Genomic DNA, 14,434 nt, shown 5'->3' with positions numbered 1-14,434 from the left:
TATATCGCTAAATGCCGATGAAAAGATGCGCAATTAGTCTAATCAAAAATATGTTTTAATTCCGCGACGATTTCGAGTACATGCCTAATTAACCTCGGCGGGGACTTTGCTTCCTGACGTGGGTCGCATTTATGTAATAAATTAGTCTTTTTTGCAGCAGCCCCGGATTAAGATCATCTCCTGATAGTTTTTAATACACTGTATCTCTGTATATAGATGTATATACATGTATCCATCCGGTTGGCAGATGTGGGTCCCTTATGACCCCGTGACGAACGAAGCCATCAAATTATTAATGCAGGCCATTCTGCAATCACTTAACATTGCCTAATTGCAGTAGTATTAGCCGTGTAATTACATCCCTCATGTGGCACCAGCCAATAGGATTATGTTACCCGTTATTGTCATCAGTTATGTGTAAAAACCGGAGCGCTGAAACTGTCCCAGTATCGGCATTCCCGTCTCTTGATTAGAAGCTGATCGTACGAAGAATCCGATCGTGAATTCGGTCGCCGTCAAAGCTTTCCGACTTTGCGGACGTGTCATTTTTTTAAATTTATTTACCGTTGGTTGTTATTTCGTCGATTGAGGAAGTTATTTCGTATCTCGTGTGACGCGCGCCTGATCGGAAGTTCACGCGAGCTATAAACGATACCGCTAAAAAACAGAATGATGGATTTCTCGAAGATCGACCCTCATTCCGGACTGATGGTTCGTGGTCATTTTTAACGATATCGATTTTTGCGCGAAACGATCTCGCAAACTATAAACGGGACGATAATTCTATCTTGGCTTTATCTTATTACGAGTAATTCAGTTTATTACGACGGACACTCGTACGTCGTATAGGGCGTATTGATAGTTCCTAATCAGTGATCTATCATCCTATATTGAATTTCGTTAATTTTTTTTTCGTTTCAGCACATGGTGCAAAATCAGATGCCGCCAACGTATCAACAGTTCCCGACGCCGGGACTCGAAGAAGCGTTCCAACAACAGACACAAGCGGCCGCGGCAGCCGTGGCCGCCGCGTCGGTGGCGCCACCGCAGTCGGTCGTCGCCGAGCCGCAACAACCGCAGCAACAGCAACAAGCGCCGCCTCCGTTCGCCGTCGTCAAAACGGATTCTCAGCAACAACCAGCACAACAACAACCATTTACAACTCAACCATGTCAATCGGTAACGCCTAATGGGGTAGAACAACAGACAGTAAGTAACAGGGTTTGTTTCAGTTTATATGTCTCCGCATCCCGTAGTTTAGACTCGTATATATCACCTTACTGTAGCACTATCGCTTCAGTTTGTCCTTAGCCTTTTCTCGCCATGACCAACGACCGATGGGGAACCGGGATACCAGCTTTACCGCCAGATGGCGTGGCAAGCGCTAACATCTCATCATCAATCGACTTTGAACTGAATTTCTAGGCTCCCGAATTCATAAATCATCGCAGAACCCGCCAAATATACAATACATTCACTTTCTACTCAATGATTGGCACAGCTTTCATCAAAAAAAGCGGAATACCAAGATGGCGGTTCCCCATTCCAATACTGATGTCATAAACAACGTTTGGTCGAGAAATGGTTAAGTGACCCTAGTGTGGCACTGCATGGAACTGGCTTTCGTTCTCGCTCTTTTTACTTAATATTCACTCTTGAGTTTTTTAATCGAAAGGAAGGAAATGTATTCGATCGATCAATTTTGGCGCATGTGTCCTGAATATCGGAGTGATATTCAATCGGAACCCAATTCGTAGTAGGTTACGATGATTGTTCCCGCGAAGCCCGCATTATTAGACGCGAGGCCGTTCTGAAGCTCTCTAACTACGCTATGTATCGGTAATTACGATTCGGATGATTTAATTAAAGCATAATTAAGCTCGAAAGACAATGAAAAAAGTCAAGCGCGTAAAGAATCCGATGAGATATGGGTGTAATGTATTCGATACAAAGCATGTATCAATCATGTACTGCTAGGCATGCATCAATTCTATGAAAATTAGCCGATGACCTTCTATATTGGTGCGTTGCTGTATTGAATATTTTCTATAATAGCCGCGCAATTAGAGCAGGCATTCTGTCGTAATAGCTTCAACCTAGATGTTCGTAATTATCGTTAAACTCGGTACTGTCATTATAGTGAATAATGCTGACTGGTCACAAACAGTTCGGTCCTATTTTTGACGATAGACCGGTTGAACCCGCTCCGCAGCCGACGTTATAACATCCTCTAGTATACTTCGCGCGGCTTTCAAGCCCCGAATTAATCTTCGTTAAATATTAAGTCGACTGTGACTCCGAGACTCGGGCTGTGACATGACACCAGTAAGTTGAACGCTGAGTCGACTCTTCGCGGAGAATGATGAATGATTTATCAGATGAATCACTGAACGCCTCTTCTCAGTCATAGATCAAAGCTTCTACTCGATGTCCACTGGTCATTAACCCGACTGCTGCTGCTGCTGCGTCCAGTTTCCTTGTCCTGTTGTATATTCACTAATTATTGATAGAGTATTTCGCCCTTTTCCTCATTAATCACGGTCTACGTATAATCATATCAAGAGTAAGTGAGACAAGAGAGGCTGAGTGAACGTTGTATGGTGAGAGTTTGGCGCCATTTGACTCGGATATTCATGCCTGATTTTGACTACTCAACCGATATATTTTGTTGTCAAATCCTGAATTTCAAATCAGAGATTTCGAATTCTAAATCAAGGAAATAGGCTATCCAGGAATTTGGGAAGTCGAGCCACGGATTAACTCCGGCATCCTTTTTAAAGCCAGAGCCCGCTTAACGCCTTCATTCCTCCCGAGAACTAATATCGAGAATCTGACGCAAATTTAACAAATTTCTTTATAACACTTTATAATATATCGTCTTCACGCTATATTTCGGTCGGTTTAAATGAACAGAATTCAGCGCAACGCTTCATCAAAGTAACACCCATAAATTTCAATTCCGCGCAAAATGAACGGAAAATTTTATTTTCGATGACATAAGATATTAGTTTCAATCTGCGATATATATATATGAGTTCTTCATCAGATAGTATGAATTTCCCTTGAGCTCTTGTCGTGTTGCGCATGTTGCCCGTATTATCATTCTAGGCGAGAGAATATAATTGCGAGCGACGACGAGGACAAAGTGCGCAGTATGTCAGCCGCATATGAAAACTTCCTGAGTCATCGCCCTCTGAACATGTCGCCTGCATAGCGCTTATATTACTAATCTTGTAAACGGCTCATCTAGAGCGATGTATCCCTTTTATTAACGATGACCGCGGTAATTACATCGAGCCCCCGTGCAGTCAGTCGCAGTCCGCGCGCTCGTGTAATCCCTTGAAAAGCTGATCGAAATAAAGGCCTTATAAAGCCATCAGGGCAGCTAATAATAGCTTCCGTATCTCGTAACTTGTAAGTCATATGAAACCGTTTTAAACTAGACTTATATCCAACGCATATAAAACCATTAAAATATAGCCATTAAAACGAAAACTTTGAAATATATTTTTCTTTATAAATGTCAAAGGCGAATCGGCTCTTCACAAGAATGAAATGCTGAAATCAGATTTTGAAACCTTAGAAAAGCCGTTCCTAGGAATCTAGGCACCACTTCACTCGCAATTTATCTTCCGCTAAGCTCAGCCTGTTTAAAAATATAAGTTTGATCTATTGATAGCTGTTCGTATCCACGATCCTCACCGCGCGGTATTCTGGTCAACGAGTGGAGTCTGATGATGTCGGTCTCGTGAGGACCAATCCTCCTCGATGTGTCTGACCTTGTGTGGCTCCGGAGAACGAACCCGAGCTAATCTATCGCGCTTGATCATTTTTGTCTCGTAACAAGAAATGTGAAACTACTTGGACGTAGACACAGGGAGGAGAGGGGGGTTATTCTAGGCGCTCATATTCGTTTACCATCTTAGACATCATTGCACACGACTGATGTAATGGCACACAAATAATGATTTGGCACACGACTGATGTAATGGCACACAAACAATGATTTGGCACACGACTGATGTAATGGCACACAAATAATGATTTGGCACAAGATTGATGACATGGCACACAAATAATGATTTGGCACACGACTGATGTAATGGCACACAAATAATGATTTGGCACAAGATTGATGACATGGCACTCAATTGATGATGGCACAAAACCTGTGATATGGCACATCACTTATGGTATGGCGCACAACTGATTGCATGATATTCTACTGGTGACATGGCACACGACTGATGACATGGCACACAAATAATGATTTGGCACACGACTCCTGATGTCTTTAGTTCAGCATAGAAAACTCCCGGCGAAACTTGAGAAACACAAACCAATGAATTAGAACTGAGAAGAAACCAATGAATAATTGATTTCGACGGCTTCTGGAGATATGTCGAAATTCCCAGATCAGAAATATCTCCTGTGTTTGAAACACGCGATATTCGCATTACGTATAAATTTCTAATTCCGCAGTCAGGGACTGCGCGTCTTAGTTTTTTTTGTCGAAAAATCTAGGAATTGTTCGCGTCATAAAACGAAACAGTCGCCGCGCGTTGAAAAATATATGAGTCTTTTCAATAAGCGAAGGTTTTTCACATCGGGGCCCGGGATAATGTTACTTGTACAGGTAGTTTTCGTATGCGATACGCGACTATTCGACTATTTCAATCGTCTGAAAGTCAGAGTTGAACGAGAGTGAAGTGTGGCTGCCTCTCGTACATCTCCTCTCGCATGCGCCGGTATACAGTGGCAATTTAATACGCGCCGAGTATATTTAAGTAAGGACCGAATCGATAACGTGACAGCCATATGTGAGAGAAAGTCTTGAGAAAATCTTTTGATATATCGTCGAGTTGAGACCTTTGAAAAACTCTTACCTGTCACTTCTGCATATACATATCTGCCATTTATGTGCAATACGCATTACTCAATGTATATATCTATATACAGTATATAGGCAACATGGCAGTTGTATTTTGGACCATCAGCCTGCCATGATCAGAAAAAATATTATCAACCCAGGCCGAGTTTTTATTCTGGAGCCAAATATCAGCCCAGGCCCATTCCGAATCTTAGCGTGGATCAAATCATTCCACGTTAATGCTGGAAGTGACATACCTCACTTGCCACAGCATCATTTTGATTGCACTTATAGAACCAAGCAAGTGATTTGCATGTGAACGCACAGGCTACATCTGAATCTGGTCTGGGCCAGTTTGACCCGGGCCAAAACATCTCCGTATAAGCGTGGCTATCGATCCTCCTTTCTCTATACTTTATAACGATTTTTTCCGTGAAAATCTGTGTAATTGCTTTCGCATCCCTGTAGTTATTAATTTATCGGTGTTCTCCCTTCCCTCTCCCCTCCCTTCTCTCCTCTCTCCCCCTCCTCTCATATAATCAACGTCGTCACTAACTAAATCTATTTTATCAATCGGCTGAACTGATTTATATCAATGCCCGGCACCTAGTCGGATCTCATCCGCTTCCAAATTGGATTTTCTTCTTTATTCTCATTGAACGTCGCTCGGTTGTTTGATCTATGATCACGTCGAGGTTGTTTTTTAATCAATTCTCTTCGAACAAAAATGAGAAAAGATCTTCATATTATACGCAATCGTTTATCACTTGATCGGATAGTTGGTTTATGGCGGAAGGTGAAGTTCGCGTGCGACTCGCGACACAATTCCGCTGACCTATGCGACTCTGCGACTGTAAGTCTCCTTCTACTGACGAAGACTGGTCACATGATATTGCCGATTATCGAGTCGCAGTAGATCTACACATCCATTTGCGCCCAGTCACGTCGACCATCCCTCCCTAGCCAGCCGTACGGGGGATCAGATTTTGTTGATTCTTCTAGACCGGACCTGGAAAACCTGGAAAAATCTAGAAAAATCATGGAAAACTTAGGGTATTTGTTAATGAGCGGAAAATAACGCCCACTGTAGAAACCGATGATAAGATTTGAAGGTTTGATCTATAATTCTAATTATCACGATTTCCAGCTTTATTCCTATTGACAATACGAATGAAGCTTTCTTGTGAATTGGACACCAGTAGTTGACCAAACCCTCTCTTGTGACGAATGCTGAAGTAACTTATTACCAGGTCGTCAAGTCCTGTGATGATACGGTTTGGGTGTGTCCAGAACTAACTTGGAAACTGTTAATTGAGGACGTTTGTTGGTGGGCGGGGGTCTTTCTTCGTCGGGACTGTCTTCGTTAAAACTTTGTTGCGCAATCGATAAGCCCTCGCGGGCAGATATTATGCATTGAAAATGGATTTTTTGAATTGAATTTGAACAGATGCATTTGACAATATCCTGTTTGATTATTTTCCCATTAATTGATATGCCTGGAAGCTCGACGTGAAATTTCAATCCCCTTCCAGGCGAATCTGAAATAAATTTGTTTTCCGATTTTCGCATCCGATGCACACGTTCGCGCATTCTCTCTCGATTGTGAATATCATTTTCTATTTGACGCGAAAAAAACCGATCGCTGTCAGGAACGAAAACAATCGAATTATCCAAAAACGGCGCGATATTCTGTAAGCGAGAATTAATTCGATTATCAAATTTCTCTTCGTGTAACAAAAAAAAATTACTCGCCGCGCGAAATGAAAAGATGTCAACTGCAGGATTTCAGTTATAAACCAGTTTAAGACTGATTATGTATAGTTATAACTATCTGAAGTTGAAGGTTTTCAGCGCGTGTATCGACATTCCTACAGCAGCCTTACGCACGTTAATGATATTTCATGAAGCCTGTACAGTACAGTGAACTCTAAAATTCGCACACGCGATTAGCCCACGATTTGTTCCCGGTTTTACCTGGCCACTGGCAACTAATCAGCCAAGAAATGGCTAAAACTTAGCCTAGACATTCACAGACAAGATCAGCAGCAAAATTGCCATCAGTTTGCGATGACTAGTGACAAGTCCCATAACCAACTCAAATGCAAAATTACTTTATTACATCTTAATATATACAGGGCATATTATTGGTTAACACGTTAATGAAGTTTAGAATCAAACGAATATTATTATAGATGTATTAAGTCGATGTATGTAGGCCTACAGGTTTAACAAAGCTAGGAGCTACGTATTGAATTTGTGAATATAACACTGTAAATAAACATACAGATATTTTATAAAACTAGGAAGTACATAACAAACAGCCATCAAATAGCCGAAATAAAAATCATGTACCATTCACAAAATGGCCATCCAATATGGTGCCATTTTGCGTCCTGCGATTCGGTTTCAAGAATCGTCTAGCGCGCAGTCCTCGGACGGAAGACGATTGTGGATGATTCAGACGAATGTTGTGCATGATTAGAAATCTTGCCATATATGCGTTAAATATTCCGCCAGTGTGCGGCAGGCTTATGAAGCTGTGATGGTTAATACCAACGCGTTATTTATTATTTGCAAAATCTCCGTTATATATTTGCAAATTCTCGTTTATCAAAATTCATAAATAATCGCGAGAGAATTGATGATAGTTGCACGCGCGAGCGTAGTGAATATTTCATGCCGGTTGACTGTACGTCCCGATGGCATCAGCTTGGTTCTATAATATATATTCAAAGCAATACGGAATGAAAACATCGAGACCAGCTGTTACAAACCTATGATGTCTACTGATATTCACATCCCCGTAGTATACTTGCATTTTCCCTCGTGCGTTTCGTATTCTCGCGTTTTCTTCGGATCTGGTGTTTTCTTTTTTAAGAAAATAAACATTTCGACGATCCAACGTTTCGCTCGAATATTCTCTTTTAAACTTTTTCATAAAAGCAGACATCATCAGCGCGTAGATTAGCTAGGTCGTATTACCCGGGAATAGCTCACGTTTTTTTCGTTTTATTTATGAGTTAAAGGATGGATTATTCATGCTTAAAATTCATCGGAATTATTTTCAATGGATGAACGCTGATGACGGCAGCTGTTGTGAACTCTCGCCCTGCGACTGATAGCAACAATTCTCAGTTGGAGGGCTGCTAGGGAGTGGAATACACGATGATGCTACCCGGTATCGTACCCAGTATCGCGCCGATACGGACCCTTCCGGTTCAACATCCTACGCTGTATTCTCTGGTAATATTTCTATTAATCGGGTTTTTCGGTTTTCGCATTCATATTTTCATTAGCTTTCCGTCGATGCGAAGATTATCGGCGATTTCGTGTAAAATCGATATTTGATTTTCGTCATTTCTCTGGATGACGATGATGATTCTTTGTTGTTCTTCTCCCTCGTGTGTCTAGCGATCGGTTCTGTACACATTGCACGTTCACCCTCGTGATTTCCGATACTGATTCGGAATATTTTCTATTCTAAGAGTCTTACACTGTCTTAAGGAAATCTTACAGATCTAACACCACGTTCTAATACACTTATATCGTTCGAACTCGAAAATCATTCGTAAACACTTTCATTATTAGCAGTGTTCACACTATCTCCTCTATTTCAAATGGACGCAAATTGGTCCATGATGGAATCGAAATTTTACTAGTGCTAATGTTCGTCGGCCTGTTCTAAATCGGAACTGACAAAACCTTTTGAAAAATTGAGTGTGAACGCGGCTAGTATAACAGCATGTAAATATCTTTATTACTCAGACAAGTTTCGTTGATGATTTCTGCGCAAAAGGGAACTTTTGAAAAGAATTGAGTTAGTTTTGCCACAAAAAATATGTAACAGGGGATAGCAGAAAAAAAACTCATTTTTGATGCATTGATCGATTTTTGTGTGCATTAAATTCAAAATTGAAATAGCAAAATAGAAGAATTGAAAATAACGATTCATTTAGAAAATTTGATGACTTTCGCCTATTTATTTATCAAACGCTCGCTAGAAATAAATTTCGAAATAATTTTGAATGGCGTTCGATTTTACTATCGTATCAAATTTTGTGGAGAAATCATCATTTTACGGAACGGGCAAATTAATGAAAAACAGCTTCCAGGTTCCATTGTTTAATATGAAACCGCGGCTGTTTGGATTTAGATTTATTCTCCGGATATTTTGTTTTAAGTCGCAAATTTTTATTTTTTGCAGCAGACAGATTTAGAAAGTGAAGTTTCTACATCGCCGACGACGACGACGTCGACCACTACTCAAAGCACGGGACCGAAGAGATTACACGTATCGAATATACCATTCAGATTCAGGGAAGCAGATCTACGGAATTTATTAGGGGTAAGCAATTCAGTCCCACAATTAACGGCTGAAAAGTCGAAAAGTTTTTCGCAGGGCACTTACTGACCTGGAAAATCCGGAAAACACTTGTTGAATTTGACAAACTTTACCAAAAACCTGGAAAACTCAGGGAATTCGGATAAAGCTATAGACCTTATCAATATCAATACGTGATTCGTAAAAAATGAATTAACCGTAACATTTTAAATCGGGAAATTCCTCACATTTACCCGGGGAATTCTTTACGGAAAAATCAAGGAATATGTAAATTTGCTAAAAGTGGCAGCGCCTTGTATTACGACCACAATGTTACAGCCATTACCTATTGTTTTATATAAACGTATACATCCAACCTCCAATATATATATATATATATATATGCTGGTACATGAGCCTATTATGTGACAGGTCAACCGGCTGGACCGTGAAGACAGGGTGTTATTGAACAGCTGAATGAGATTTATCGCCTGTGACCGGAGACAGCTTGAGTTGCATTAACGAATAACTCATCTACGGATATAGAATCATTTCGAGCTCGAAAATATAAAATCCAACATTAACGATGAAAAACAAAACGAGTCAGAAAGGTTTTCCGGGGCTAGTCGTTTAGAAACCGTTGATGAAATACGTGGTCAATGTTGTAAAGATAACATAGAAAATCCCACTTTGTTAAATTTGATTTTGACATTTTGACTGTATCCTAATAGTCATCTTCAGGGGCCAGTTGCATAGTCATGGCTTAGACTTAAGACCAGTCTAAGACCAACTTAGTTCTATAGCCAATCTAACAGCTTAAGACCAGTCTTAAGATTTAAGGCTTCTTTTGGACTTAAGTCACGACTGTGCAATAGGCCCCCGGTATGGTTGAAACGTTAAACAAACTATATCTACAGGAAACCTTATTATTCTTAGCGTTGTGGGATTATATATGACGATGTATTACGATCACAATGCTGATTGCCGAATCTATCATCCCAGACGGTTGCCGATCATCGACCGCGGCCTTTGAAAAATTAAGTCAATTTCCGACCATCTCTCCTTGTTTTCGGCTACGTCTTATATTAGCTTCGAGGTTTCAAATTAGTCATTCGCGATTTTCCGACCGAGCTGCGAAATCTGTCACATTTTAATGAGTTTTATAGCTGTTTCGTTACATCTCATTTACGAGCGAGTAATTCCTTCCAACGTCGAATTACCGATGATGAGACACGATTCGACGTCGCAGTTTTTTTTAAAATGGCTTTTTCATCGCCTCACAGGATTGAGAAGTTTCGGCCGCGAGAACTTGCTATCGACGCCCGGAGACAGGATTTTCCGAACAGCGAGTCCTAACTAAGCGAAAAGGGCAATTTCTTGTTTCAAGAATACAAAATGGGGCAAAAGTTAATTTCATAGCAGCCTGTATTAATCTAAATAGCACCGTAATGTTATGTTTGTGCCCTTGTGGCTTTTTTTAAGTTTTTGAAATCTGTCCCTCTGAAATAGATTTTGTCCAGAGGTGAATCATCCTCTAGAATTATCTAAGGGTTTCCAAAGCCTCCACCCTTCCTTGCCAGGTCTTCGAGTCATGGATATATCTACGAGTAAGTCACTTATCGACTGAAGTTATCGACGCGTTGTTGGTCAACGCGATCGCTGCACTCACTCCCAGCGTGTCATCGTCATCGTTGTAATCGATCAGTTGAGATAAACTCGGGCCACGCGGTCGTGTAATATCCATTACAGTCGATAGTCGTCGGGGTTCGTTATAATTTCATCTATCGATGTTTACGACGCCGTTGGTTCTCGATTGGTTTATTTAGGAATCCCACATGTTTTGCCAAATGTCGCGCTTCATCTTATTCAAGGAAGATTTCAAAAGAATAAGAAAAGGCAGTCGTTGGATCGAGCAGCCGAGCTGAAGGTTACAAGTTCCCCCTCGGTGTTAGAAACCATTTGATTATTCGACAGAATGAGTGTCAAATTAGCAGAGTCTCTCTATTTGACATTTAAAGGGCAACCTCAGTGGTAAGGCGAAAATACTCCCTTGCTGATTTTCCATTGTAATCATAACCATTGATGAAAAACGCTGTCCATGGTTGTGACATTTAATCCTACACTTAAAAATGAAAAATAAAGCCCGAAATGTATCCTCGAGTGAGGAGCTTGTTCAATGGTTTTGACTACATCCTAAAAGTTATCTTAGTGTTTATTCTACTACGTCCTAGTAGTCATTCCTGAAGATGACTAGTAGTCATTCCTGGAGATGACTAGTAGTCATTTCTGAAGATGACTAGTAGTCATTCCTGAAGATGACTGTTCGGATATAGTTTCAAACTTTATTGTTCATAATCCAGGCAGAATTTATATCGTTGTATTTTAATGTTGTTTTTTTTTCAAACTCTCGTCAGATGAGTAACAGTCGTCAGTAATGGCCTCTCTTTCTGTCGTCCCGATTCAAATCAGTCGTTGAATTAATGGTTATTTACATCAATGTTTGATCGTAATTCGCAGCGATTTCGTTGTTGATTTATGCCTCATCGGTTTCATAATCTCTGATATATTTTCGTTTTCGCAAAATTTGATCGCGACTAAATTTTGTAATTGCGAAGACTTCAGACCCGTGATGGATGGTCTCGGCGATTCGGCGATTGTAGATAAAGATCTGTCAAATTCATAGCGACATTTCTAGAGTCTTCAGCTCACTCAGACTCTTTACTTTTCAGACGAGTGTATATTGATTTTCTGGCCTAGGTCTGATGTTGTTCGACCCAATGCCAGTGTATGGTCTCGCGTATTGATAGTCAATTGATTGTCGTGTATTATCGCTTTGTTTCCGCCTTTCAGACCTATTCAAGAATAATCAGTCAATCTATATGGACATTTAGAAACCTATTAGGTCCATCTGCCGTAATTCAACCACTCCATATCTCTCTACTCTTCCCCCTCCTTACCTGCCTCTCCTTTTCCCTCTCCCGCTCTCTATCATCTTCCTTATACTCTGCCTCTCCTCTTTCTCCCTCTCTCCCCTCTTCCATCTGCCCTGCTTCTCTTTCTCTCTCGCTCTCCTCTCTTCCTTCTGCCCTGCCTCTCTTCTTCCACTCCTCTTTCACTCTCTAGTTCTGTGAAATTATCCATCATGTACTGTATTCATCGTGAGTACCGTAACGACATCTTTCATAATTCTGAAATGCTTGTTTGTATTCTCCTAATCTTAGTTTCTGTCCATTAATGGTTTCTATATTCAGTCGATGTCGAACTAATGTTAATGAACTTTCCAGTCGAACGACGTCGATATTTGTCCAACGACGATTCTTCCAAATAATTGCTGACAAGCGAGAGAATAATTCGGTCTTAAACGTCGCCATTTTGTCCACGTTTTATGCTTCCGTCTTAGCGGCTAATTTCATCTGAAAACGCGTATCGCGCTGATTAGCTCGATAGAATAACGATTTAATACGATGTATACGATATAGCCAGAGTCGTTGATTATACCCTCGGGCGGAGAGATTGCCTCGACCGGAGACCAGAGGTTCATCAGCTCATCGGATCTTGCCCAAAGGACCGTGGGCGTCGGTCAGACGTCACGGGGCACAGATCAATAGATAAACTATGAATTAGTCGGCTGTTTAAGTCATAGACAGCAACAGCAGCAGCAGTGGCGACATTGCCGGAACATTTCTGGAGATTATTGATTACCGAGAATGAAATCGTAATATCCCCGTCTCCCGGCCGGCCGTCCGTCCGTCAGTCGTCGTATCTTCCAATTTATCACTCGATCTGGCCAACTTCTTATCGGATAATCTTGGCATCGGCGGCCGATTCGATGCGGAAATTGAGAATGCTGTTTTGATGGTGAAACCTCGCGTGGATAAATAAGGCGAGAATTGTGTATGTCTATGAATTCGATACTGTTGTCTCGTGTGGACTCAATTCATTAGTTTCATACTGAGCTCAAGAAATTCAGTAAGACTAATATTAAGTTCTCCCTCCCTACCAACCTCCGTCTCGCCTCCTTATCTACCTCCTTATCTACCTTCTCCGTTACGACCTTCCGCGGAACTTTCTCAATACGTACCTCTTACGAAAAATTTATAAAAACAAGACGATCTGTGAAGATTCCCATGAATCATTTCTTGGCGAGGGAAGAAAAATATCTGTATGAATCATAATCAATGAATGGACGGACGCTGCTGCACTTTGTATCGTGTATGATCCCGACCATCACTAAAAACGATACAACAACATATTCTACTCTTCTTGTTTGTTGATACTGTGGTAAATGTAGAAATAGAGGAGTGTGAGGCCGGGTAATCTGTTAAAGATTTGAAAGTCGTTCGATCACAAAATAGGGATTGTCCCTCTTATTTATTCGCTTGATAGATTTGATTTCATTCGGCATCTCTTTCAAAACCCACCACACTTGCTGGGAGCGAAACAGGCGGTTTGAGTTTTACAGATTTGCTGTTAAGGATATCTGGGGAGGTTTTTCGGAAGTCATATGTCGAAGGGGAAAATAGAGTGAGGTTTAGTGTCGGTCATGCAGAATGGTAGCAACCTGTAGTTCGTCTAGTGTTGCATGATCTACAATGGCGCGATGGATGGATGATCTTGTGGCCGTTATTTCAAATATACATAAAGAATATCATAGATGATTTGTAGCGAGAAAGTTCTGGTAACTGGAATCATTTCTGATTCCAATCCACGTAGGACCCCGTCGCGTTGATTTTTACACATGGCTGTTTTTGTTGCCCTGATAAAGTTCCAAATTGCCATTTTTGCCCTGCCAACTCGAACTATCAAACCTACGCATCTCCCGGTACTCGCGTTGGGTAATGGCCATTACTGTTGATCGGCCTTATTTAGCCGGTCTTATCGCATTCCTGCAAGACAGTTCAGGAATTCCGGCAGCTCACATATATACAGAGCGATCATGTTGATGTTATTGCCATTCTGTAATCTGCAACCAGGAAAGAACAAAATTCTGTACATCTGTCACCTCACCGCGTGCTATGTTTTCTTGTGCTAGATATTTTCGCCGATGCCGAATTCCGTATCCTGGATATCGCGGATGTTGTAGTCGTCGCTGGCAAATATTTAGCACATTTTAGCGGCTGAAAAATGTTTTCGAAAGCTTCAACTGAAGAGTTGACGGTATTGACCGATACGTTTATACCTGGCTAAACTGGTCGACAGATGTTGAAGAAGAAATTGTGGAAGTAAAGAAATGGCCAGCAGCA

At 41.1% G+C, this 14,434-nt stretch overlaps 1 protein-coding gene across 6 annotated transcripts in view; it reads left to right on the top strand.

The window, feature by feature from the left end:
* Positions 1-14,434, top strand: part of LOC141903093 (RNA binding protein fox-1 homolog 2-like) — a 111,232-nt gene that overhangs the window by 64,315 nt on the left and 32,483 nt on the right. For 3 of the 6 annotated variants that reach the window (XM_074791046.1, XM_074791042.1, XM_074791041.1), the window contains exons 1-3: positions 439-711; positions 922-1,221; positions 9,075-9,215. In XM_074791046.1, coding sequence (XP_074647147.1) covers positions 670-711; positions 922-1,221; positions 9,075-9,215 — 483 coding nt within the window. In that variant the 5' untranslated portion in view covers positions 439-669. Of the gene's footprint in view, positions 1-438; positions 712-921; positions 1,222-9,074; positions 9,216-14,434 lie in introns of those variants that run through there. The other 3 variants (XM_074791045.1, XM_074791044.1, XM_074791043.1) reach the window with 2 other exon arrangements.

This window comes from Tubulanus polymorphus, chromosome 4, assembly GCF_964204645.1.
Source record: "Tubulanus polymorphus chromosome 4, tnTubPoly1.2, whole genome shotgun sequence".
Taxonomy (NCBI): Eukaryota; Metazoa; Nemertea; class Palaeonemertea; order Tubulaniformes; family Tubulanidae; genus Tubulanus; species Tubulanus polymorphus.
Note: the sequence above shows the minus strand (reverse complement) of the source record. Positions and strands in the feature narration are given on the sequence as shown.